Source organism: Sciurus vulgaris, assembly GCF_902686455.1.
Source record: "Sciurus vulgaris genome assembly, chromosome: X".
Taxonomy (NCBI): domain Eukaryota; kingdom Metazoa; phylum Chordata; class Mammalia; order Rodentia; family Sciuridae; genus Sciurus; species Sciurus vulgaris.
Window position 1 is genome coordinate 123,600,574 of NC_136471.1, and position 23,654 is coordinate 123,624,227.

A 23,654-nucleotide genomic window follows, 5' to 3' on the forward strand; every position below is an offset into this window, starting at 1 on the left:
TCACCCTACAGGTTGGACTTCACCTCTTGGATCCCCTTGGGGTAGCTTGCTATCAAAAGCTTTTAAAAATAACTGCCTTTCAGCCTTTGAGTTCTCTTTAGCCTAATAAACCTGTTTCTCTTCACCTTCAGAGAAAAACTTTCCATGGCCTTTTTTGCTCTAGCTCACCTCCTCTTCTCCAACCCTAGGGCAAAACAAAATAGTCCTTAGAAGTAGCCCCTTAGCTCTCCAGGGCAAAGTTTTTTGTTCAGGCAAGGGCAGGCTTTTCTTTCCCTGAGGCTATCTTCAGCCCATTTGCCCTCTTAAGCTCAGGCACCCATGAATTCAGTTACGTTGCCTGCTCCAACTTACTCCTGAAATGGTCTCAGGTTCTCAGTTTTTCCTAACTATTTAAGCTAAGTCCTAATCTGATGCTGGTAGCTCAGAGGGAAACATCTTGTTTTCACTTCTGGTCTGACATTTTGAGAATGTTTTTGTAGGGTGGAAATCCCAAGCACTCCCAGCATCTATGGATTGACCCTCAGAACTTGGGGGCTGCTGCCTCTGTGGGGATCCCAGGCTGCCAATTCTGGCTCCCAGTTTCCAATGGAACTGTTTTCAGCTTCATAGGCTGCTCAGGGCATCTGCTCCAGTCTGGGGATAGTGGGTTCATCAAATTCCTTCTAGAGAGAACTTTGGCTCTAAGATGTGCCTCTTCCAACACTACCTCCTACGCCTGTGTGACCACATTTCATGGTGAGGCCAAGTGCACCAAGAGAATGATTGCTTCTGGCCCAGTCATTTTAGGGGGAAAAAATACTGCAGGTTGGTTCTGGTTAAAAGTGGTTTGCTCAATTTATTTTATAAAAGTTTTGGTCAGTTCAGTAAAATAGATTGGTATTTGTGTTGGGTTTAGGAGTGAGAAATTGGCATGATTTTTTTACTTTTAATATATTACATGCTTTCACTTCATACATGCTATTGAATTTTTGTTTTAATTTCTTAACTGACTACTTAGAGTGATCTGCTGAGTAATCAATATTTATTGATTCTGGCAGAAGCACCACCTGGTTGTTGAAAGGTCCCCCAGTGATTCATAGTGGAAGTTTGTCCACACTCCATCAGTGTCTCTTAACATAGTGTCTTCTTGGCAGAGTAAAATTAGGGAACCTGTCGGAATTTCTCACCACGTCATTCTACACGTATCTGACCTTCCTGGATCCGGACTGCGATGAGAAGTTGTTTGATGATGCCAGTGAAGGGAACTTCAGCCCTGATAGTGACTCAGATCTGGGAGGATATGTGGAAGACGCCTGTAATCAAGGTACCATGTAGAATGCTTTTGCAAGTGGTTCCTTGAATTTATTTAAACCTTGGCACTGTGATAAAATTGCCCTAAGACTTGAGTACAGAAAATGATTAAGCTAAAAGGAAACAACAGCAAAAAAAAAAAAAAAAGCAAGAACTTCTGAAACTTTCAAGTATTATAATGAATAAAATGCCAGTTAAAACCTAAACTACAAAAAATGTAAATAAAATAAAAACCTAAACTACAAATGATGCCCTGGCTTTTTTAAACTCAGAGGGACCAAGAGTATGAGAACTTTTCACGTGTGTGTGTGTGTGTGTGTGTGTGTGTGTGTGTGTGTGTGTGTGTGTGTGTTTTGATGTAGCCCACTTGCCTATTGAAGCTCAGGCACCTTGAGTTCATTTGCACCAATTTACTCCTTGAACTATTCTCACAGCTTTTTAAACTAAGATACAACCCTGGATGACAAAGGGCTTCGTGCCAGTTAGGCTAGCACTCTACCACTGAGCTGCACCCCGCCCCCATCCTCACAAAATATATTCTGAAGACAGAAACACATTGCTTGAATTGTCAAAGGAATGGTAGAACCCTCTAGGTTCAATTATGAGTGATGAAACTTCATATATACAACCTTTCTCAATCTGAATAGAGAGTTGAGTCAAAGTGACCTGGTTTTTGCTTTTTGATAGAAGTTGGAATTAGGGCTGAGAATTCCATAAGGCTTAGTTTGCTCTTGACGAAACAAAAATACTGACCATTGGCTGCTGTCCTTCAGGTATTATGCAGCTCATCTTAGGATGATGTCATGTAAACAATTATCTTGACCCGCGTTTTGTTTTCCCGAGAAGAAGTTTTTCCAAACAGTAAATTTAAACACATATACATTTTAACTTTTTACCTTATGGAGTAGGTAGAGATGTCAATATCTGTATCTAAATGCCCTCTTTCTCTAACTTTACTTGGTGCTGCCCACTGTACATAGTCATTGTTAGGCATTTGGGATATTTCTCTAGCTTGTTTTCATTGGCTCTTTTTCTTGCTTGTCCAATTATAGAAAGCCAAGACGAACTCGACCAGTATATGAACCACCTTCTGCAAAGTACATCGTTGAGGTGCTATCTGCCCCCTCTCTGTAAAAAGGCTGAAGACCTCCATATGTTCAGTGCCATCCACTCCACTCGGGACATACTTTCTGTGATGGCAAAAGCAAAGGGTTTGGAAATTCCATGTATGTTATTGAACTCTTTTCTGCCTATTAAAATACTTACTTTTATCAAAGTAATGTATGAACATAATTTAAAAGAATGCTAAAAGATAACAAAAGCCTCCCCCGTCTACTTGAAAGTGACCATTTTTAATTTCTTTAGCTATTTCTGGCATTTATATATCTCCATATTTCTAAAATAATATGTGTACACTTCTGTCCTTTAATGTATCAAAGTGTTGGTACCTATCAACTTTCTGTTTCATGGGTAAGGATAGGTTAGCTGCCTTAACTCACCACTCTTCTGCTCCCTTCCCTTAACCTACCAAGAGAACTGTATGAAAGTTTAGTTAAATTAGTATTCACTCTTGTATGCATGCAAATATTATTACCAACTGGGATTATATTACCATTTTTACTTTTTGTTTTAATAGTTGCCCTGTCTTTTCATTTGCTTTGATTTCTTTCTCTATCTTCCAATGGCCTCACAATACTAACTTCCACAAGGTAATAATATCAGTGAAGCCCTTGATCCCATTATTTACAGTCTCCATCTTTCTGTCCAACTGCACTCTAAGCCTATTGTGTACTTGTCATCCTGGAAATTTCCTTGGGCTCATGTCTTTAGTCGTATTCCTTGTTTCTTGGATCTGTTGTGTTCCCTATGTGTTCCTCTTTCCTGATTTGTTGTTGGTGGTGGTGATGGTGGTTTTTTGTTGTTGTTTTGTTTTTTGTTTTTAGTGGAACACATTCTGGAATAGTTTCACTATTTTTAATAGTTTAAAAATATTAGTACAATAAAAGAGGGCATGGTAATGACAGCCGTCAACTTGCTTGTTTCTGAAGTTCCCTTCTAACTTGGTTGCCCTCATGTCTGGGACCTTCCTTCACCATCATCCTGGAGGGTTCCTTGACTTGTCTCCTGGGTTGGCTCTATTCTTTTCTGTTTCTCAAGTCTTCCTTTTTCTTGGTTCACTCTCTTATTCTAGTGAGGACATCCAGTCATTTCCTGAGAAACAGCACATGGTGGGTTATATTGTTGAGAACTTGCAGGTCTGAAAATATCTAAAAATATTCTATATCCATTTAAGAGTTTGGCTGGGTAGAATTCTAGATTGAAAATTCCTTTTTTTTTTTTTTTTTTTTGAGATTTTTTGAAAGCATTACCTCATTGTCTTCTTGCTACCAGTGTTGCTATTGAGAAATCTAAACCCATTCTAATTTTTGATCCTTTCAGTATAAACTGTTTTTTTTTCTTTGAAAGTTTTTAAGATCTTTCCTGCTTCCCAGTTCTGAAATTTGAGTGGTGTACTGTGATCTGGGTGTTTTCATCCTTTGTGTTGGATTATTTAGCAGGCCTTTCCAGTCTGGACATTTATGGTTTTCCATCCTGTATTTTTCTGAAAACTTTCTTGAATCATTCCCTTCCTTATATTTTCCTAGTTCTAGCTTTGTAATATTTCATTGATTCCAGTGTTGATTTCCTAGAGAAGTCTTTATCATTCTTCTTCTTTTTTTCCCATTTTTCTGTCTGTTCTGAGTATAATTGCCTTTGTGTTTTAAATCTTAGTTCCCAAATTTCATCTGTTCTTGTTTTCTGCATGTAATATAATTTCTTATTATTCTAAGAACATTAATGAGGGGGTGGGTTGTTTTTGTTTGGGCTTACATTTTCTTCTCCCTGAATGGTTTCCATTTCCCCCAAGTCACCTTTTCTTCTTTAAGTTTCCGTCTTTTCACATTAGAGTCCCTCCTCCAAGCATGTGGATGGGACTTGTGGCCTCAGGATTCCATGGCTGTAGACTGATCAGATTTCCCAAAGCTATTTTCCAGTGCCCTGTTCTATCTCCTGCTTGAAAGGTAAAGGTCTTTTTGCCTGGATGTCTATAGCTACTTAGTCTCCATAAGGAATGTACTCAGGCCTTCAGATGTACTGGTCAGCCCCCACCTAGTCACCCTCCCTCTTTCACCCTGTTCAGAGAAGCCCTCTAGTCTCCTCTCAGAGTGAGCAAGGTGGGTCCCCACACTGTGTGAGTTGAGGAGGACATCTAGGGAGCTCAAAGCTTCTCACATAGCTTTTCTCCAGTCTTCCTTATTTTGTTCACCCTCTTTGGACCCCCAATTTCAGAGGCACATGGTGCAGCAAGTTCCTGAGACTTCTGAAGATTCTCTAATGTAAATCTGATTGGTTCTTGGATCTCCTCACTGTAGACTTGGGCTTTGGTTGCCTCATGTCTGCTAAATTAGTTATCTTTCATCCATTGGATTTTCCACTTCCAAAATCTTGTCACTACTACCTTTCTCCTTTTTTCCCATATTCTTGAGGATTTGTCTCTTTAAAAATATTTTCTATAGTCTTAGCGGGGATTTGGAACAAAGTAAAATTCCAATGTTTGATTAGATTCACCAGTGTAACCTGGGCATTTATAAATACTTTTTTTTTTCTTTTTTGGTAGCATTGAACCCAGGGGTTCTTAATCACTGAGCCACAACCCAGCCCTTTTTATTTTTTATTTTGAGACAAGGTCATGCTAAATTGCCGAGGACCTCAGTAAGTTGCTGAGGCTGGCCTCAGACTTGTGAATCCTCCTGCCTCAGCCTCCCAAGTTGCTGGGATTATAGGCATGTGCCACCATGCCCAACTATCAATAACTTTTAAATATGTATCAGTTTTATCTTGAAAACGTCCTAGTCTCCCGAGATAATATGATATAGCCTGGAAGATAGAGATGGCTTAATGAATGAATACAGATAATAATATTCAAAGATGGTTAAAAAATAAGACCTAAAGCAGTGGTAGAATGAAATGCATAACGAACAGGAAGTGGAGACACCTGGATTATGGAACTATTGCAGCCTTGGACAAATAAATAAACTACCTTCCCTGGATCTCAGTTTCCTCATGGGGGTGAGGGGGAGGTCTGACTCAATTTCTTCTAAGATTTGTTCCAGTCCTAAGATGTTGAGTAATTTCCCCTGAATTCTAGGAGGGAAAAATGAAATTCTCTCAAAGCAAAAAGCTATTTCCTGCTCATTTCTCATTCCCCAATTTAGCACATGATGTGGCTACATAATAAATTTTCATTGAAATTAGCTAAACCAAGTAGTCATTCCTCATTTGGATTGTATTAAATGAGGAGTAACCACCACACCTCTCAAAAGAAGTACTTCGTAGTTCCTCCTCAGAAGCGTTCTCTATTATTTTGTTTTCTAGTCGTTCCCATGACTTTGCCAACTAAAGTTCTAAGTGCCCACCGTAAGTCTTTGAATCTTGTTGATTCTCCTCAACCACTCCTAAAAAAGGTAAAGTATTTGGGATAATTTAAAAAAATTAAAAAGTGTAATGCTCTATAATGCTGGGTTAGTCCCAAGAACTCTCTTAAATGTTGAAACTAAAAAGAAAGAGTATATTTCTTGATATCCAGAACTTTTCCACTTAGAAGCTCCAAGTTTTGATGTGAATTCAATCACTTAGTTATCTGGAATATGATTGGCATCATCATGTACTCCAAATTTGGTGCAGACCTTTATATTTTACCTTTCTGCTGACCCATCAAAACCCAAGTGGTACTAATGGAAGTGAACTAGTTGTCCCCCTTGGCCTGTCCTGTCTGTCAACTAGCCAAGGCAGAAGACATGCAGCACAGGCTATAGTGTTCTGTTACTCATATTCCTAAGGTCATGGAAACCAGGAAGAACCTTCTCAGTAGCATAAAAATCTCAGGCTGTTCCTTATTGCTTCCCATAATTTGGTATTTTATTTTGAAGTCTCTCCTTGATTTTATGTCACATGAATTAAAATATCCAGTGCCTGCTGGAGAAATTTTAACCTAACTTCAACTTTACATTGTTTAAAACATGCATTTTTGTGTTTGCTTTGCTTCCAAAAAAACCAAATTTTATTGAAGCATAATATATAAAGACAAAAAGGTATGTAAAGCGTAAGTATAGACTAAAATGAATTGTCACTGAGCCAATATACAAGTGGCTCCCTCTCGCTCCCTCTCAGTCACTTCCTCCCCCTATAGTCTAAAGATAATTTCTAACAGCAGAGGTTATTTTTACCTGTTTTCGAACTTTGAATTAATAAAAATTACACGTATTTTAACCTGTTCCAGTTTCTTGCAAACATTGGTCAACATGGTGATTCACTGATCAAAAATAGTAAGAGCCTAAAAATAAAAAGGTACAAAATATTCACTGAAAAATAGGTCCAGCCAGAGTTCAAAGACTAGGATGGTGTTTTACTTCTTGATCATCTGAAAGTTCCTATACTCAACCCCTCTCCTGCTTTTTGACTTTTGTATGGCCAGGCTCCTGAAGATGACTTCCAGTGGCCCAGAGATGACCATGGTGACTTGGACTGTGAGAAGCTGGTTGAACAGCTGAAAGATTGTTCAAATCTGCAGGACCAAGCAGACATTCTGTACATCCTTTATGTAATAAAGTAAGTGTCCTCGTCTGTTTGGGTTGCTATAACACAATAAGAATTGGTATTATAAACAACAGAAATGCATTTCTCACGGTTCTGGAAACTGGAAATCCAAGACCAAGGTGCAAGTAGATCCAGTGTCTGGAGAGAGCCAGCTTTCTGGTGGAGGGCACCTTTTCTCTGTGTCCTCAGATGGTAGAAGGGATGTGCTAGCTCTCTGGGCCCCTTCTATAAAGGCACTAATCTCAATCATGGGGGCTCTGTTCTCATGATATAATCAGCTCTCAAAGGCTCCATCCCCTAATATCATCACCCTGAGTACTTTAGTATTTTAACATAGAAATTTAGGGGGACACAGACTTTCAGGCCACAACAGTAAATTTATGGTTGAGCCTTCTCAGTTCTCCGTAATTAATTCATTTTCCTAGTCTCTCAGCCTCCAGCAACCCTGGGTCATGATCATATTCACTCAAGTTACCCAAGATCACCAGGAATGAGCCTTCCATCCCCTTCTTTGCCTACCGATGCTGACCTCCTAGAACAAGAAGGCTGAGTGAGACCAGGATCCTACAATGTCCTTATTAATCTGTTTCAAAGGACATAGGGATGCTTCAATAGTATGGAACCCTGTCAGTGAGGCTGAGGCACCAGGAGTGCCAGATTCCTTGACAAGATGCACATTCATTTCCTCTTGCAGTCTAAACATTCTGAACCATATCTCTGCATTTTTCTGTCTCTTGACAGGGGTCCCAACTGGGACACTAATCTCTCAGGACAGCATGGGGTCACTGTTCACAATCTTCTTAGCGAACTCTATGGGAAAGCTGGCCTGAACCAGGAGTGGGGTTTGATTCGCTACATCTCAGGCCTGCTCAGGAAGAAGGTGGAGGTCCTTGCCGAGGTCAGAGCAGCCATGCCTGCTGGGTTGTCCTTCATCCCCTTTAGCCCCATGCCCTCTTCCTCTTCCAATCTTGGAGTTACAGAAACTCTCGAGGGAAGTGCCTCTTATCTGTAAAGGAAAGTGGAGACCTCATCCAGTACTGGGGCAAGCCCTTCTCCCCTGACCTCCCATTGCTCTGGGAAGGAAAGCAGAGAGAACATTCAAGTTGATTAGTTTGGTTCATTCTTAACCACAGAAAAGGCTTGCCAAGATCAAATGAAGATACTCTATGGCCAGGCAGCCTCTGAAACATAGCTCTCTTATTTGTGCACATCCACAGTACAGTGATCATTAATATTTATTACCCTGAGCCCCTGCCAAATCCAGAACCACTTTCTACAACACTGAAGCTCAGTATTCGGGCAAGGTGGTGGTATTTATTATATGTGAGAAATGGGGAAACTGGTAAGTTGGGAATACAGTGTGATCATTCTCTCTTACCATCACTACTTGAGGACTCATCCTGCCTTGTCAAGCATCAGAGAGCCCAAGGCATCTGCTGCAGTGGATGGGCATTAAATGCCTACTGATGAGCCTTGCAGAGCCATGCCTGGGGCAACACCTGGGAGATAGAGACCCAGCCTGCCTGGGTTGCTTAGTCTGGGGTCTGGGTATGAATTTTTCAAACAAAGAGCAATGTGGATCATATGTTTGTAAAGGTAAATTTATGACTTTATTGACAGTGATCCAGTTGGCTTTGCCTAATCTCTCTTCTACCCACCCCCTTTCCCTTTCTCTCTCTCACCCTTTCTCCCAAATACATATTTAGGCCTGTGCAGACCTGCTGTCCCACCAGAAGCAGCTCACTGTGGGGTTACCGCCTGAGCCCCGGGAGAAGACTATCTCTGCGTAAGTCCATGACCCAGGGACCTCAGGTTTGTGAGACAGCAGTGGGAAAACAGCAGGGCTGTGTACTATTCCGGAGGCCTTCTGTCACATGGGCACTGGCAGTACAGAAAACAGGGATCTTACATGAAGGACCAGGAGGCCCTGATCCCAGGCACCTCATTGTGTTTGCGGCCTGCTCCTTCCTAGGCCTCTTCCTCCAGAGGAGCTCACAAAACTCATCTACGAGGCCAGCGGGCAGGACATCAGCATCGCAGTCCTCACACAGGTCTGGGGCTGGCGTGGGAGGGGTCACAGTCTTCCTCAGAGTGCCAGGGGGCCCCTTGGTCACTGGGTTTCTGAAGCCCCATCCCCATGTATCTTTGCCAGGAGATTGTAGTTTACCTTGCCATGTACGTCAGGGCCCAGCCTAGCCTCTTCGTGGAGATGCTCCGACTCCGGATTGGGCTGATCATTCAGGTGATGGCCACAGAGCTGGCACGGAGCCTGAACTGCTCAGGTGAGAGGCAGTGGCTTCTGAAGCTCCTTCCTGCCCGGCCCCACCCCAGCACCTGGCCTTGAGGCCTTGCTCTGAAGAGACCCCTGTTCCAATATTTCTGTTGGCTTCCAATGCCACCCGCCAGTCCGGTCATACAGGCACACGGCACTGAAGTTCCTAAGACACGAGTGACGAGGCACTAGTGATATTTACCATGAGAACCTTTCGGTACCTAAAAGCTAAGCTCCTTCCTGCTATTCTTGCTGTGAAATGTCATCCTCCATTTAGTAACAACTTTACTGGAAAGAGTCCTCCCAATTGAAATATAAATAGTAATCACAAGGCACATCCCAGCATCAGGGATCAGGACGTTGCCAAAAAATATGTGTATGTGTCTAGGAATTAAGCAAATTGTACCAATTTAAACAACAGCATTTAGAATCCCCAGAGGCCAGTGCCTTTCCCTGCAGCGCCAGTGAGGCGATCCTGAGCAGGGAGACCTGCCACTGCATCCTTTGGCAACCCCTCCCACCCAGGTCCACCATGTCTGTACTGTGACTATGCCTTCACCTGCCACCAGCCCTGGGTCTGGGACACTTAAAAGATGTTTGTTTGTAGGAGAAGAAGCTTCTGAGAGTTTGATGAACCTTAGCCCTTTTGATATGAAAAATCTCCTGCACCATATTCTGAGCGGAAAAGAGTTTGGTGTGGAAAGAAGCGGTGAGTAATTGCTCTGGGTACCCCTACAGGGAGCTGCTTCCCTGCCACACAAATCAACATCAGTACTTGAGATTCAGACCTGAGCAGTGTGTGATTGTACTGTTCCTGTTTTAATGGGCTGGACAGAGGCCTAGGCTCAATGTTCCTGCTTTTAAGGCTTCAGGACACCCTCACATTTTTGCTGAGACAGCACTTCTTCCACAGGTTGCAGTGGCACATGGGCACAGTGTCATGCCTCTGCATCTTGTGTCTCCTGTGGCCATGAGCACTAGCTGTCATCACTTGCAGCTCAAGTGCTGTGGGGGTAGGGGTTGACCCCAAGTGTCAGGATGAAAGAATTGTTTTTCAGATCGCCTGAAGTGGCCTGGCCTTTGGTTTGGGTAGATGCGATCTCAGCCAGGTCCCATGTCATCTTCCATGGGACAGGAAGAAGACCCTCTTCAACCTCTGAAGGCCAGTTCACTTGCCTCAGCCCAGTCTTGGTTGCTCAGTTTATCTGTCCCGGAACCCTACTTGCAGGGCTAAGAAATATAATCACCCAAGTCCTTGTTCTGAAATGCTCCCTAATTATAATTGAAGCAATTATCATTTCTCCTCCTCATAAAAAAGCTAAACGATTTGCAGCCACATTGGTGGATTTATTTCATCAAGCTAAAAAAATACACTGTGGGCTGTCATTCCTTTTATTTAATAAGAAGGACACTGGGTACTTTGTATTTTTCCAAAGGCACAAAAGGAATCAGATGCCTATTGGTGGCTTTTTCTCCTTTCCCAAGGCAGGAATGCTCAGGACCCTTGTCCAAAAGTAATTTCCAGTTCTTTCCAATGCACAATCCTTGAAATATAAATGTACTAGATAAATAATGTGTTCTCATCATAGTGGTGTACATGGTTTGACACAGATAATTGGCATTAGATGTAAAGCTATAGATGCTTACAACACTAGGAACTGAGTAATATCATTTGAAAGCCCAAAAATGGCTGATTAAAAGTAAGAACAGAAGATGAGCTATCTTTTTAAAATAAAACATCATTTCTTCATTTGTAATTATTCAGTTTTTATAAACTAGGAAGCTCAAATAGACTTAGAATTCTTGGAATTCTGATTACATCCTGAGATATCCAAGATAGCTGTTTCCCGTGAACATCCCATACAGACCCTTCTGGAGCTTCCCAGACCTCTTTTGGCTTCCACTTTCCACCTGCCCTGGTGCCCCTCTTCCCTATCAGGCTGATCATTGTGTGTCTTGGTGTTCTCCTCCCTCTCCACTGCCCTCCATTTCCCCTGGATTCAGTGGTGTCAGGTGGGGAATGACCTTCCAGCTGGGCCTGCAAAGTGGGGCAGGGGGTGAGAGGGAACAGCAGTACAAATGCCCAGAATAGCACGTGTGGCTCAGAGGTGAGGGGCTAGAAGGACAGGTGAGGCCCATTCAGTAGGGCTTTAGGTGGCATCAAGAGGATTTGGGGGGGCTTTCTCCTAAAGACAGATCCAGGCCTAGGAGGATTCCAAGTGGGCAGGGACATGATCAAACTTGCCTTTTACAGAAATTCCTTGTGACCATAGTTCAGAGGCCAGGCCCATGGAGAGGGTAGGCCAGGGACAGGTGTGAGTCCTGAGGCTTGTGCAGTAGACTGGAAGTAAGGGGCGGGGTGGCAGGAGAGTCTCCTTGCCCACTGGGGCCTCTGCAGCACTATATGCCTGGCTCTCCCACATTTACCCATGGCCCATGGTCCTCCAGTAGGCTCAGTACCCCTGTGGCTGGGGTGGGCTCTCCTCCCTGCACCCCTGCAGCACTAAATTCTGCCCCAGATCCCTGTCATCCCTGGGCACCATGCATTTGCACCTGCATCCAGTGTCTAGACAGTGACTGACTCACAGCCACAGGTACCTAAAAGTCATGAGCACCATGTAGTTTTGTCATTTCCCCAGGGACTGCTGGCATTCTTAGAGTCATGGGCATGGCACGGTCAGTGTGGGCCCTCCATGTGAGTCATAATGAACCCTTTACAACAATACAAATAGGATTGGGTATGTTCATGACCATTCCCCTACTTGTGAAATCAGATGTCATGCAATCATTAAATGTAAGGTGATAGGACATTGAATGGCTTGGGAAGGCATGATAACATATTAAGTGCAGAAAGGTCACAGACTCTACATATATACATATCAGACATAAATATATATGATGTATATCTCATGTTTATATATATGTGATGATTCTGTTTTATAAGGTAAAAACATTTACCAGAGGAAAAACACAACCATAGGAAAAAAACCTATCAGGATAACAACTAAAATGTCAATAGATGTTATTATTTCTGGCTTGCTTAGTTACATGGTTTCAGTTTTCCACAAGGAAAAGTAAAAAATGATTTTTAAAAGCATATTCAATTCATAAAGGGTTTTCTGCCACTCTGTTTTGTGTACTGCTAAAGGAACGTTTGCACTTTCGCACAGCCCTGCAAGACCCTCGTGGTAAGCCTGTGCCACCTCTGGCACTGAAAGCCCAGCACTAGCCAGGACAGGCAGGACTGGACTGACAGAGTTCATAGTCAAGTGAGGGAGACAGGTGCAAACCCAAATAAGCACATCACACACATTTCCTCCCTCGGGGTGGGTGCTGTATATATAGTCCCTGAGAACCACATGTGTGTGTGTTTTCCCTCTAGTACGCCCTATCCACTCCTCCACATCCAGCCCTGCCATCTCCATCCATGAGGTGGGACATACTGGAGTCACCAAAACTGAGAGAAGTGGCATTACCAGACTGAGGAGTGAGATGAAACAGGTAAGAACAGCTTGGCAGTGGCAGCAGCAGGAAGTGGGAAGAGAAGTGGTTCCCCTTGCCTGGTCTCACCTCAGAAGGCCATAGAAACCCAGGGAATGAGACTGCAGCCTGCTTTTTTGTAGAGGATGTGAGGTCCTTTCTGCCCTGGAATCTGAATAAAGCTCTGTACCCAGATAGGTACCCCCTAGCTGCCCCTGTGCAATCTGTACCTACCTGCCTGTTCCCTAACCTCAATATATATATATATATTCCAGAACACGCTTTTGTTCATGTTTGTTTTTGTGCCATTTAAAAAGTAGAGTCATACATGCAGAAAGAAAAAATCATTTCTCCACCAAATGTGTCCTTTAATTGAAATAGAAGGATCTGAAAATAGACTGGAATAACCACAATACCTATGTTACCCACCTTTTACCCATGTCTCTTTTTTCGTCCCACTTTATTTAATTCACAATAAAAATCCTTTTGAACTGACTCCCACAGGACTGTGATTCAACATGCTAGCCCTTGACCATGACCCATGGTAGGAAATAGACTTTCCTTCTGGTGGAGATCTGCAATGAGCAATGTACTTGGATTTCCTCCTGTATTTCAAATGCTGGTCATGTTCCCCTAGCTTGAGTCTGTGAGGCACTAATGATCATCCCCTGAGGTTGACCATCACTGCCCTGGATTATCAGAGGGTGATAGAAGTTATCAGGGTGTTCTTGATTTGGTTTTTGTTTATTTTCTGATGTTTTAACTTTCAGATGACAAGGAGATTTAGTGCTGATGACCAGGTGAAACATTTTTGCCTTGTTTTATCCTTTACTGTGTGTCTTTCATGTCCTTCCTGGCTTGAATGTGGAAAGTGAAGCTGTAAATGCAGAGTGTGAATGGGTGAAGGAACGATTCTGTCCATCAAAGTGGCACAGTCAGACAATCCCCAGGGACAGAAAATGAGCAGCACTTGAAGACAGAAGTGACTTGCTCCATGCTTCAAAAAAATTCATTTGTCAAATTCTTGGGCTTTATAGGATACTTAGTAAAAGAGAAAGTCTGGGCTCTGCCTCAGAGTTTCAGTTCAAAAAGAAGAAACTAAATAGGGGATCTAAGGAGGAGCTAAATTGGGTATAAGTATCAATAGAAAGACTAGGGCTATTCCTGTCCCCAGATGACCTGGGGGGATTTAACTCTGGAAGGAAAACAATGTAAGGCTACTGTTCTTCTATGCCACCCTGTGGTATCTTCCTTCCTCTAGAAATTTGGAGTCACTGTTTCTTAAGAGATGAGTCTCACTGTGTGATGCAGGCTGGCCCCAGACTCCTGGGCTCGAGCAATCCCCCTGCCTCACCCTCCTGAGCAGCTGGGACTACAGGTGCACACCACCACACCTGGCTTCCAGAATCACATTTCTAATGAGTCGATGTCCCTATGACCAGAAGAGTATAGAGGAAACACATATTGACATGTAAATGCAGATTGCACACATTGTTCATGGATAAAACATACTTATCTCTCATTCTAATTTATGCTTCTTCCAAGTAAGGAACCAGCTTTCCAAATGTCTTCTTTTGTCAGCCACTTGGTGGCGCCATTCCTCTGGTTACCCATGCTCTGCTGGTCTGAGCACGGGTGAATAAGGATGGTACCTGCCACCTTCATTTAATTCTGTCCTTGCATGGTACAGATGGAATGATCACCTTTCTTCTTTGATGGATTTGTATTGAACTAGACAGTACAAGTTTTGTATTTGCTACTTATGTTAAGGAAACAGCCTCTGTTAAAAATTTAATCAGTGCCATGGCATTTTAAATTTCTATTCACTTTTGCAAGAACACCAGGTATACAGACCATACTCTTGTAACCTAAGAGTAGAGTCTATGTTTTTAGATGAGGAAATACTAGTATGGCCAAAGGACATCAGCCTGATCACACGTGTGCATTTAACAAATAACCTATGGGATGCCTGTTAGATGCCAGCTAGTTAGCGGTGGTTATGGGCATTTTGTCCATCTCTAGATTTTCATGACTCAAAACATCAGCATTTCATGGCTGAGTTTGGAAAACATTCCACCTTGATTAGGCAGTTTGCATAAGCAAACAGCATCTGGTAATATTTACTATCTGAAGAAAGACCCTGGAGCTGGGGCTCAGTTTTGTGCCAAGGTGTGCCCTGAGGCTAGGTCACCTGAGCTGCTGAGTGAGAACCTCTTTAACCAGCCTTCTCCATACCCTCTTTCCTGGGCCCTTTTTTTTTTTTTTTTTTTTTTAATGATTAAAAAGTATGGTGTAGTAAATAGGTACACCAGTAACAGTCATTTATTATCAAGTATATTGTCCTGAAAATTTTATGTATCACAGTTCTATGTGACAGGCAATACAGCTCCTGGGCACTTTTCATGCCTGTGTACCTATGCTACTGGTGTCTCTTGGTGTCTTCATGGTAACTGAGTCGATTCTTTTTGTTTTGTAGTTCTTTCCTGTGGGTCAGGCCGCATCCAGCAGCGTGCATTCTTCTAAGTCTGCGGTAAACATGCGTCGCATCTTGTCCCTCCCTGTCCCCTCTTCTGTGTTCATACCGTGTCAATCTTCTGGCCTTACTCATGCTCCCACTGCATCCCTGGCTTGTTTGGGTTTTTGTGCCTGTGCAATGCTGGGGATGGAACCCGGGGTCTCTGTATTGCTAGGCAAGCGCTCCAGCACCGAGCTTCATCCCAGTCCTCACCCCTGACTTCTGAAGATTCGAGCAGTGTGTACAGTCTCCTCCAACTGTCATTTTGAGGAATTTCTAGAAAGGCTGAGACGTTGTTGAACTGAACTTTGTTTTCCCTCTTGAGCTGTCAGTTCTCTCTGCTTAAGCTCCTCAGCATGGTGTGGTTGAGGAGTGCTTTCCTCACCAGTTTCCAGGAGCTTCTGGAACCTTCAGGGCCTTGATTTCATATTTTTTATTGAGTGTCGAGCTGCGGCAGGGAAGCACATGCTGACCAGCACTTTACACCCACGTGGCCCAGCTCTGTGTGAGGTTCCAGCTCAAGTGAAGGCCTAAGAAATGTTCTAATCACAAAGACAAGTCTGAAGCTCAGCCTCCCGAAACCAAGAGAAAATCAGCTGAGTCATTGATGAGCTTGGCTGTAATTACTTTTATTTGTAGCTAATTGTTGCCTTATTTAAATGGCCGTAATGAGCCCAATGGAATAACCCAGCCTGCCTTTTTCAAAATAAGATCTGTTGAAGCCAAGATGAATGCAGAGAGAAGCCCGCCTCCTGCCCTGCTAGTGTGCTTACTATTGGGATTTTACTTTTAAATCTTTAAATTCAATATTGCGCATTGAAAAATCAAAGTGCCAAATAATCTAGGATGAAGGCATGTATAAGAACGTGGGTTACCCCTGCCCCGACCTGGAGGTTGAGTGGCTAGAACCCATCCTGGGCAAGACAGCAGGCCAAGCTTTGCTCCGGCAAGGAGACGTGGATGGTTCTGGTTTCCAGGCCCCAGCGGGAGCTGCTGTTTGGTCATGGGCAGCCCTGCAACAGTGCTGTCCTCACAGAACCCAGAAGGATTCCAGCCTTGGGAAGAGTGGGAAGGAGATGACACCCTCCTACCTTGTGTCACCAGGGCCAATCCCAGCTCAGAGCTGCTGTGGCCCCACCAAGGCCAAGAACAGGAGAGCAGCAAATAGAAGTGAAAAACATGGGTGGAAATGCCAAAATCTCTGAGGTCCCTGCCACTAACTGGGGATTCCTAGCCTTGACTTTTGTCTTTGTCTCTGGGTCCTTCCCTGTTGTAGGAGGTGTGGTATTCTGTGTGGTACTTGCAATAAGGGGAAGTGACCATCACTCCTTTGTGATGCTGCTAAACTGGACACTTTGGCATTTGTTCCCTGGACTGCAGGCCAGAGAGGCTCACCTGCTGTGAGGGCCAGCATCTCTCTCAGAGCTCTCCTCAGGGAGAGCCCTCAGGAGGACATCTGCCCCTCAGGAGCACTCGGTACAAGACAGTCTTCACTCAGCAAATGCCCACAGCCAGCTCCCTGTTGTGCAGATGTGACCAGGGAGGAGGTTGGTGCTAGTGTAGGACCAGGGCAGCCTCAGCTGGGTCTCTGCTGCAGCTGTTACCGAGTCGGGGTTGGCACCTCTGTGACCTGATCACAGAACCCACGTCATCCCTGCTTGGCCAATGCCCTGAGTTTGGGTCCTCTGAGTGTTCTACTACCTCTTGGAGGCTGGGAGGAATTAAGTAACCAACCCGGACAGCAAAATAGTAGTCCAGCATCAAAGAGCAGACAAAGTGGGCGAGGAACCATGTCCTTCCCTGGGTGAGTGGCATCTAGTGATTTTGACTAGCTCACTGAGCCAGCCTTCATGGAGGTGAGCTTTCCCTTGGGCGCCTGCTGGGCAGCCCTCAAGGTGAAGACGACTTGCTTTCTGTCTTGCAGAGGTCCAGCACCCCATCCTCACCCACGGGCACATCATCATCAGACTCGGGAGGATATCACATTGGCTGGGGGGAGCGGCAGGGCCAGTGGCTACGCAGGAGAAGGCTGGATGGGGCCATCAACAGGGTCCCAGTGGGATTCTACCAGAAGGTGTGGAAGATCCTTCAGAAGGTGAGCTGGGCGCTGGGCCACACTCTGCATGCACTGGTATTAGGAGACGTGTTCCCAGGCAAATGAGCCAGCCCTCTATTGCCTCTATGGGTCATGGCGACACTGCCAGGTATCAGGTACCAGATGGCTACAGAACAAGCAAACACACAGCCCCTGACCTTGAGTAGCTCATAGTCTAGAGCAGGGTTTCTCCACCTCGGCACTGTTGACGTCTGGCCCAAGTACGTCTCTGCTGTTGAGAACTATCCCACGCACTGTGGGGTGTGTAGCAGCATCCCTGGCCTCTACCTATTAGTTGGTGTCTGCAGGACACTATGTTAGGTCCTGAGAGTGTTCAGGAGCTTCCAGTGTGGCACCCAGTCCTGTGTGTTCTGAAGGCACACTCCCCCCAACACCCCCCCATCCCAGGCTGCCCCTGCTTCTTTACCTGGAGGACAGGGACCCCAAGCCTCACCTCCCTAGCCAGCTTCCCACTGCTCTTCTGGCTATCAGACAGGGTTGTTTTCCCATCTGTTAAATTCTCATTGAAGGTCGTGGCTGGAAACCAAGGAGAGGTGACACAGCCAGACTGTACTGCACACCTGAACACGGGAGAGCCTGTATGAATGCCCGGGGCCAAGGAGGGGGCAGTGTGGGAGGATGGGCCCTTTGTTCTGTGCATCCCACCATCCATCTCCTCCCACATGGGCCTCAGAACATTCACGCAGCTCCCCAGGCCCCACCAGAGCTTTTCCTGCCTCTCCCACGGAGGGAGTGTGCCTCAGTAAAAGCTTCTATGCAAACCGAGACAGATGTTTTTTCCCTAAATGATTTCTTCCTCGCTCATTTCACAGTAGGAGAGAAGTGCGGATGCAGTAACCCAAAGCCGAACGTAGTCTACCCCCTTTGCAAAGCCACAGCACCATTTGGTCTGTGTTCTTTCTGTAGCAAGTGCCTTTGGCCAGTCATGGAGCTTTGGCCTCTGCACTTTCTGGGTCTGAGATCTTCCTCAGGGCAGCTGCAAAGCTGGGTGAGAGGAGTTCAGAGCAGGCCCTGTCCACAAGTAGCTGGGGTGGAGCCCTCAGAGCTGTGGATGCCCCTCGTGCGCCATCCCCTGCCTCTTTCCAGGAGTCCCCAGGCAGGGGTGAAGGCAGGGTGGCTGCTGCCAGCCCAGCCAGTACACTAGCAGTTAGAAAGTGGCCATTAGGCTAGGAAAAACTGTTCCTAGAAAATCTCCCCACTCTTCCTGGGGCACCATGCTTCCATCCGGACTTCCACTGGCACAATACCAAGATGCTTTTATTATGAAAGAGCAGCACTGTGTATTGAGCCTGCTTGATATTTATGTACACGGTGTGCATGTGCATGTCTGTGCATGTGCTCGAGTCTTTTGTGATTGGTGCTTATTATAGAAATCTTGAAAATAGACGCCCGTAAAGGCACAGAAGCATCATTTCACCAGCAAGAGCCATGAAAATCTCCCTTCGTTATGGCACCAAAGGGTGCCTGGCAGGCTCCAGGGCCCAGTTGCCAAGTGAAACATGGAGCCTCCAGGGAGGAGGACACCATAGCTCCCAAGGGCATTATTCGTGCGGGATCTGAAAGATGCCTGCTGGTTTCCCTAGAATTGTTCCATCGAAAACACAGCCTGTGGGCAGTGAGAACAGCGCTCTAAAAATAACTGACAGTCTGGCGTGTTCCAGCCCTCGTGCAGATTTCCAGGGCAGGGAGAGCTGTGCAAGCAAGTGCGTGTGAGCACTTTTACCATGTCCTGGAATCTGACTGAAATGTGTGTTCTTCCTCCAGTGCCACGGTCTCTCCATCGATGGCTACGTCCTCCCGTCCTCAACAACCCAAGAGGTATGAGGAGGAGAAGCCATACCTCCATGGGTTTATTTTATGGGCTCTGGACACTCACACACCTGGCAAACTTGTTCTGAATAGTCAGGCTGTTTGTAGGTCTGCTCTTTTCTGCCACTTCACCCTGAAATTGTGCAGCTTCTTTCTGGTCACCTTTTCTCTCTTGTTCAGAAACAGCATTTCCAGATTATCAAGCTCTTGATATTTTGCCCAGGACCCCTGAAAACCCCAGCCAAGCTTCCTCCCACACATACTAGACCCACATGTGGCCTCCATGGGCCTCTTTTCTTGAGCTGCAAGCAGTCATCTCCCCTGGCTTACCCCTCCTCCTACCCCATGCATTCTTTCAAAAATGGATGTTTCTAGTTTTTACCCTGCCCAAGGCAGGGAGTGATGAAAAGAAAAATAAGAAATGGTCCCTATGCCCATAGGAAATGGTCCCTATGTGTAAGTCACAGTCCAGTGGGTAGACACAGGAGATCAGGACAAGGCCAGCTGGCTCCTAGGGCAGAGTGCTTAACCTCCTATTCAGAGGGTTCCCGCTACAGAATCAAGGCAGTGACCAGAGAGAGGTGGCATTTGAGCTGAGTCCCAATGGTGCTGGGGAAAGCATTGGTTCCAGGGCTGTGTCTGTCTCATCTCACTGCTGGCCCCCTGCCTGTCCCTTTGACAGATGACTCCACATGAGATCAAGTTTGCTGTCCATGTGGAGTCAGTGCTGAACCGTGTGCCCCAGCCCGAGTACCGGCAGCTGCTGGTGGAAACCATCATGGTGCTCACGCTGCTCTCAGACACAGAGATGGACAGCATTGGGGGCATCATCCATGTGGATCAGATTGTGCAGATGGCCAATCAGCTGTTTCTGCAGGACCAGGTAGGTGTGCCCGGACCATCTGCTCACCCCACAGCTGAAGCCAGGTAGTCAGGTTGGCCAGCATGTATCTCTGTTGAGACTGGAGCTTCTGTGTCCAATAGGAAGGAATATACTACAAAGAAAATGTCATCAGATGGTGAAAAAATTTCCACTTGGTTAGGAAATGGCACAGCGGCCACTTGGGAAATCTAAAGACCTCTGGACAGGCCTGCATCAGTGTAGCTTTTAGTCTAAACACCACCACTTGCTACATGTGGCTCTGGGCAAACCACTTATCCTGTATACCAAATCAAGTTAGGCAAAGAAGCTGCCCTCTCATAGTCAGTGTGGAGCTGCAAACGAGGGTCTGTGGGAATACGGGCCAGCCCAGAGCACAGGCGCAATGCCCTGCCCGCTGAGAGGCACTGGCTCTCTTCAGTGAAGCCTGGCCTTGAACCTCACCCACCCTGGCCACCTCCCACATGCAGAAGAATCTTGTGGGGTTGGGGAGGAGGTGGACTCTGCTCACGTTCCCTCTGCTCTTTCCTGCTGCAGGTGTCAATCGGAGCCACAGATACCCTGGAGAAGGACCAAGCCACGGGAATTTGCCACTTCTTTTATGACAGCGCTCCAAGTGGAGCTTATGGGACAATGACTTACCTAACAAAAGCAGTGGCTTCTCATTTGCAGGAACTGCTGCCTATTTCAGGCTGTCAGATGCAGTAGGACTGTAAACATGATCACCCTCTGAATCCGTCACTTGCCTCCTAGCCTCATTGGGAATTTCCTTCTGTCCCCCAAGATCCCCTATGCTGTCACAAAAGCATGCCCCATCAGAAATGTTCACTGGGAGGAGATGGCAGCACTCAACCCGAAACCAATGTATGTTTAAACCACAGATCGAGCTGATGAATCCTGTGCTCCCCCCAGGAGTACCCTGGGATCATTTTCTAGGTTCATTTTGCTGGAACATTTGTCACAGCATCTGGTCTCATGGACTCTAAGAAGGAATTGGAAATTGGTCTCTTTTGAGTGCAGAGTGAACTGAGAAGCCAGCTTAAATTGGCTCTCAGAGAGTTACAGAAATAGGTTCGATGAGCTAGTGACACATCTTAAAGATGGAAAGATCCTTCCAGCAGCAATAGCTAGACAAGCAGACCTTGACAAGGGAACATCTTAACAGGATGCAGTCTGTCTGGGGACCAAACTGTTTACCAAATAGAACAATTCTATCTTTCTGTGGAATTTTGGTTGTCTTGTACCCTGCTTTCTTCTTAGCTGCTCTGTTAGCATGGCTGACTTCATGTAACAATTCTGTTGCCAAGATTTTTACAATTGCTCCCAGTTAATTTTGGCTCACATCTTCAAGAATTTCATCCTGGCTGCCCATGAACTGGGGGTGTCTCCTGCCTTATAAAAACTCCCATGTCTTCCAGAATCTAGAAAAGAAAAAAAAAAGAGGTGAGACTCTGACTTTTATAATAGCCAAATAAACTTGTTTTGGAGCTGGAGCAGGTAGGGAGTCCCCTGTCTCTGCCCTCCCAGGTTAAAGAGGATCCATCACGTGATGAATGAGTCAGTAGGTGCCATGGAAATTAATGGTGTGTTCCCACAGAAACAATGCTTTCCTCTTAAAAATAGAGCCAGGCTGGGAACTTGAACCCTTTTCATAGAAGCTTTTGCATCCTCACCTTGGGTGTGGTTAGAGGCAATGGTTGTAGAGAAAGATGAGCTGTGACCACATTGTGAATGGAGTTTCTCTGTCTTGGGGTGGGGGAATAAACAATAGAACAATTTCCATAAATAACACACCTTGAAAGACAGGCCATCTGGTGACCAAGGGGTACCCTCTGTTTGGGTGAGAGTGGTGGGTTAGATTCATGGTGATCTGCCTCTGAAATGAAAATGGGACTATTGGATCAGTTCCTCAAAGTTTCTGTGGAGGTGGAAAAGAGAGGACAATGCTATAGCTGCTTCAAGGGGCCACAGCTGTGCCTAGCACCCCTCAGAGCCAACATGCAGTCCTGACTGTCATTCTCAAAGCAGAGAAAAGGAAGGTGACCGCCCCCGGCAGAGTCTTTCTTCAGGCCGAACCAGATGCTTTGTAGTTGTTCCTGGGAGAGTCTGTGGTGACAATAGCAGCCTCCCTGTCCTCATCAGGGCTTGGTGGTGTGCGGGTGTCACTCAGGGACTTAGCTGCCTTTGTTTCCATTTCTTCCAAACCACAACACTCTCCCTGCTGAGGTAAGAGTAGTTACATAAAGAACAAGCCCCAGAGTCTGTCAGTTCCTGCCACAACAGATTTATGCATTCCTTGCACAGGGACAGATCCCACAGACTGTGTGGGCAGCTGGCCTGCAGCAGCCCATACACAGGCCTGGCACCATGCCCTCCCCCAGGCTCCTGCAGCACCCCTGCACCTTCCTATTCACTCCCTGCCTAGAGAAGGATGAGAGTGTCACTAAGGGAGCCAAGGTGGCAGCAGGACACGAAGGAGATTCAGGACAACAGCCCTGTCCAGTCTGCTGCCGTTTGCCCGCATTCCACAGGTCCCAACCTCCCTGGTTTCCTGTGTTTTTCATAGGCTTTTTTTTTTTTTTTTTTTTTTTTTTTGGCGGGCGGGGAGGGGTCTTCAAGACATGCCCAACATCAATAAGAGTCAGAGAGCAATGTAATTGCCTGACTCCTTGGTGGATCATTTTCAAACACGATGTAAGAAAGGGTTCGAGGCATGAAAGTGCCTGTCGCTGCACGGAAGAAGCTGTGGGAAAATCTAGAGCCCTCCAAACTAGCCAGGTGCTAAATCAGAACAGTCACCTGCCTACCGGTGACGGTGATGGTGACGTGCAAAGCCACAGCTGCTGTGTTTGGGCCCCAGCAAGCTGCGGGCCTGGAGAAGAGCCACAATAAGTGACTTAACTGATCTTTCAAGTCACTCTTTGAAACATCTAAATGAAGTCCTGAAATAGGGCTGCGTTTCCACAGGCATCAAGCTGTCAGCTTCAAAGAAGGCGAACCGGCTGCTGGGGCTTGATCCATTTAGTGAGCAGCTGAGGCCACACTGAGGAGAGGAGCGGATGTTTGAGGGGGATGGTATGGTGGAAGTCCAGCGCTGACACCATTCTTGCCTGGGGGTCTTGGTTTCCCCGCTGGAGAATGGGCCCCTGAGCCTTAAGGTCTGCACCAACACCTCCCCTACCCCGGGGCTGCAGGAGGGGGCCTTTTCCCCGGCTCTTCCCTCAGAGCTGAACAGCCAACTTTGACCTTTGCTGAGGCTATCCGGTTATAATGTTCTGTTTCAAAGGACAAGCATGTGAAGTAAAGAACTAACGTCATTGAACATCTCAGGTTGAAAAGCCACTGGCTGCCCCACTGGGTGCTCTCATCTGAGATGAGTTCAGTACCCCTGCACTGACTGATCTTGAGCAAGTGAGTTAACCTCTGTGCCTCACTTTGCCCATTTGCAAAAGGTCCATAGGCCTGACACAGGGCTAAGCCCCCCAAACTTACCTGTCTCTGGCAGTTCGGGTGAACGGATAGGCCCTGTGGCCACCCTAGGTTGGTCAAGTGGGGATAGAAAGCTGTCTGTCTGTCATGCCCAGTGTCTTATGGAGTGGAAATCTATCCGGTCAGTCAGAGGATCTGCCTCTTCTGAGGCATGGTGACAGGAAGG

At 45.8% G+C, this 23,654-nt stretch overlaps 1 protein-coding gene across 5 annotated transcripts in view; it reads left to right on the forward strand.

Annotated features, from left to right (window-relative positions):
- PHKA2 (phosphorylase kinase regulatory subunit alpha 2) overlaps positions 1-21,293 on the forward strand; it is a 73,452-nt gene extending 52,159 nt beyond the window's left edge. For 4 of the 5 annotated variants that reach the window (XM_079125072.1, XM_079125071.1, XM_079125073.1 and 1 more), the window contains 16 exons: positions 1,134-1,303; positions 2,343-2,516; positions 5,707-5,795; positions 6,806-6,939; positions 7,669-7,825; positions 8,634-8,713; positions 8,900-8,978; positions 9,080-9,209; positions 9,807-9,908; positions 12,582-12,700; positions 13,450-13,479; positions 15,156-15,209; positions 17,119-17,289; positions 19,075-19,128; positions 19,802-20,002; positions 20,537-21,293. In XM_079125072.1, the coding sequence (XP_078981198.1) occupies positions 1,134-1,303; positions 2,343-2,516; positions 5,707-5,795; positions 6,806-6,939; positions 7,669-7,825; positions 8,634-8,713; positions 8,900-8,978; positions 9,080-9,209; positions 9,807-9,908; positions 12,582-12,700; positions 13,450-13,479; positions 15,156-15,209; positions 17,119-17,289; positions 19,075-19,128; positions 19,802-20,002; positions 20,537-20,707 (1,915 nt within the window). In that variant the 3' untranslated portion in view covers positions 20,708-21,293. Of the gene's footprint in view, positions 1-1,133; positions 1,304-2,342; positions 2,517-5,706; positions 5,796-6,805; positions 6,940-7,668; positions 7,826-8,633; positions 8,714-8,899; positions 8,979-9,079; positions 9,210-9,806; positions 9,909-12,581; positions 12,701-13,449; positions 13,480-15,155; positions 15,210-17,118; positions 17,290-19,074; positions 19,129-19,801; positions 20,003-20,536 lie in introns of those variants that run through there. The other variant, XR_013761289.1, reaches the window with a different exon arrangement.
- Positions 21,294-23,654: the final 2,361 nt, after the last annotated feature.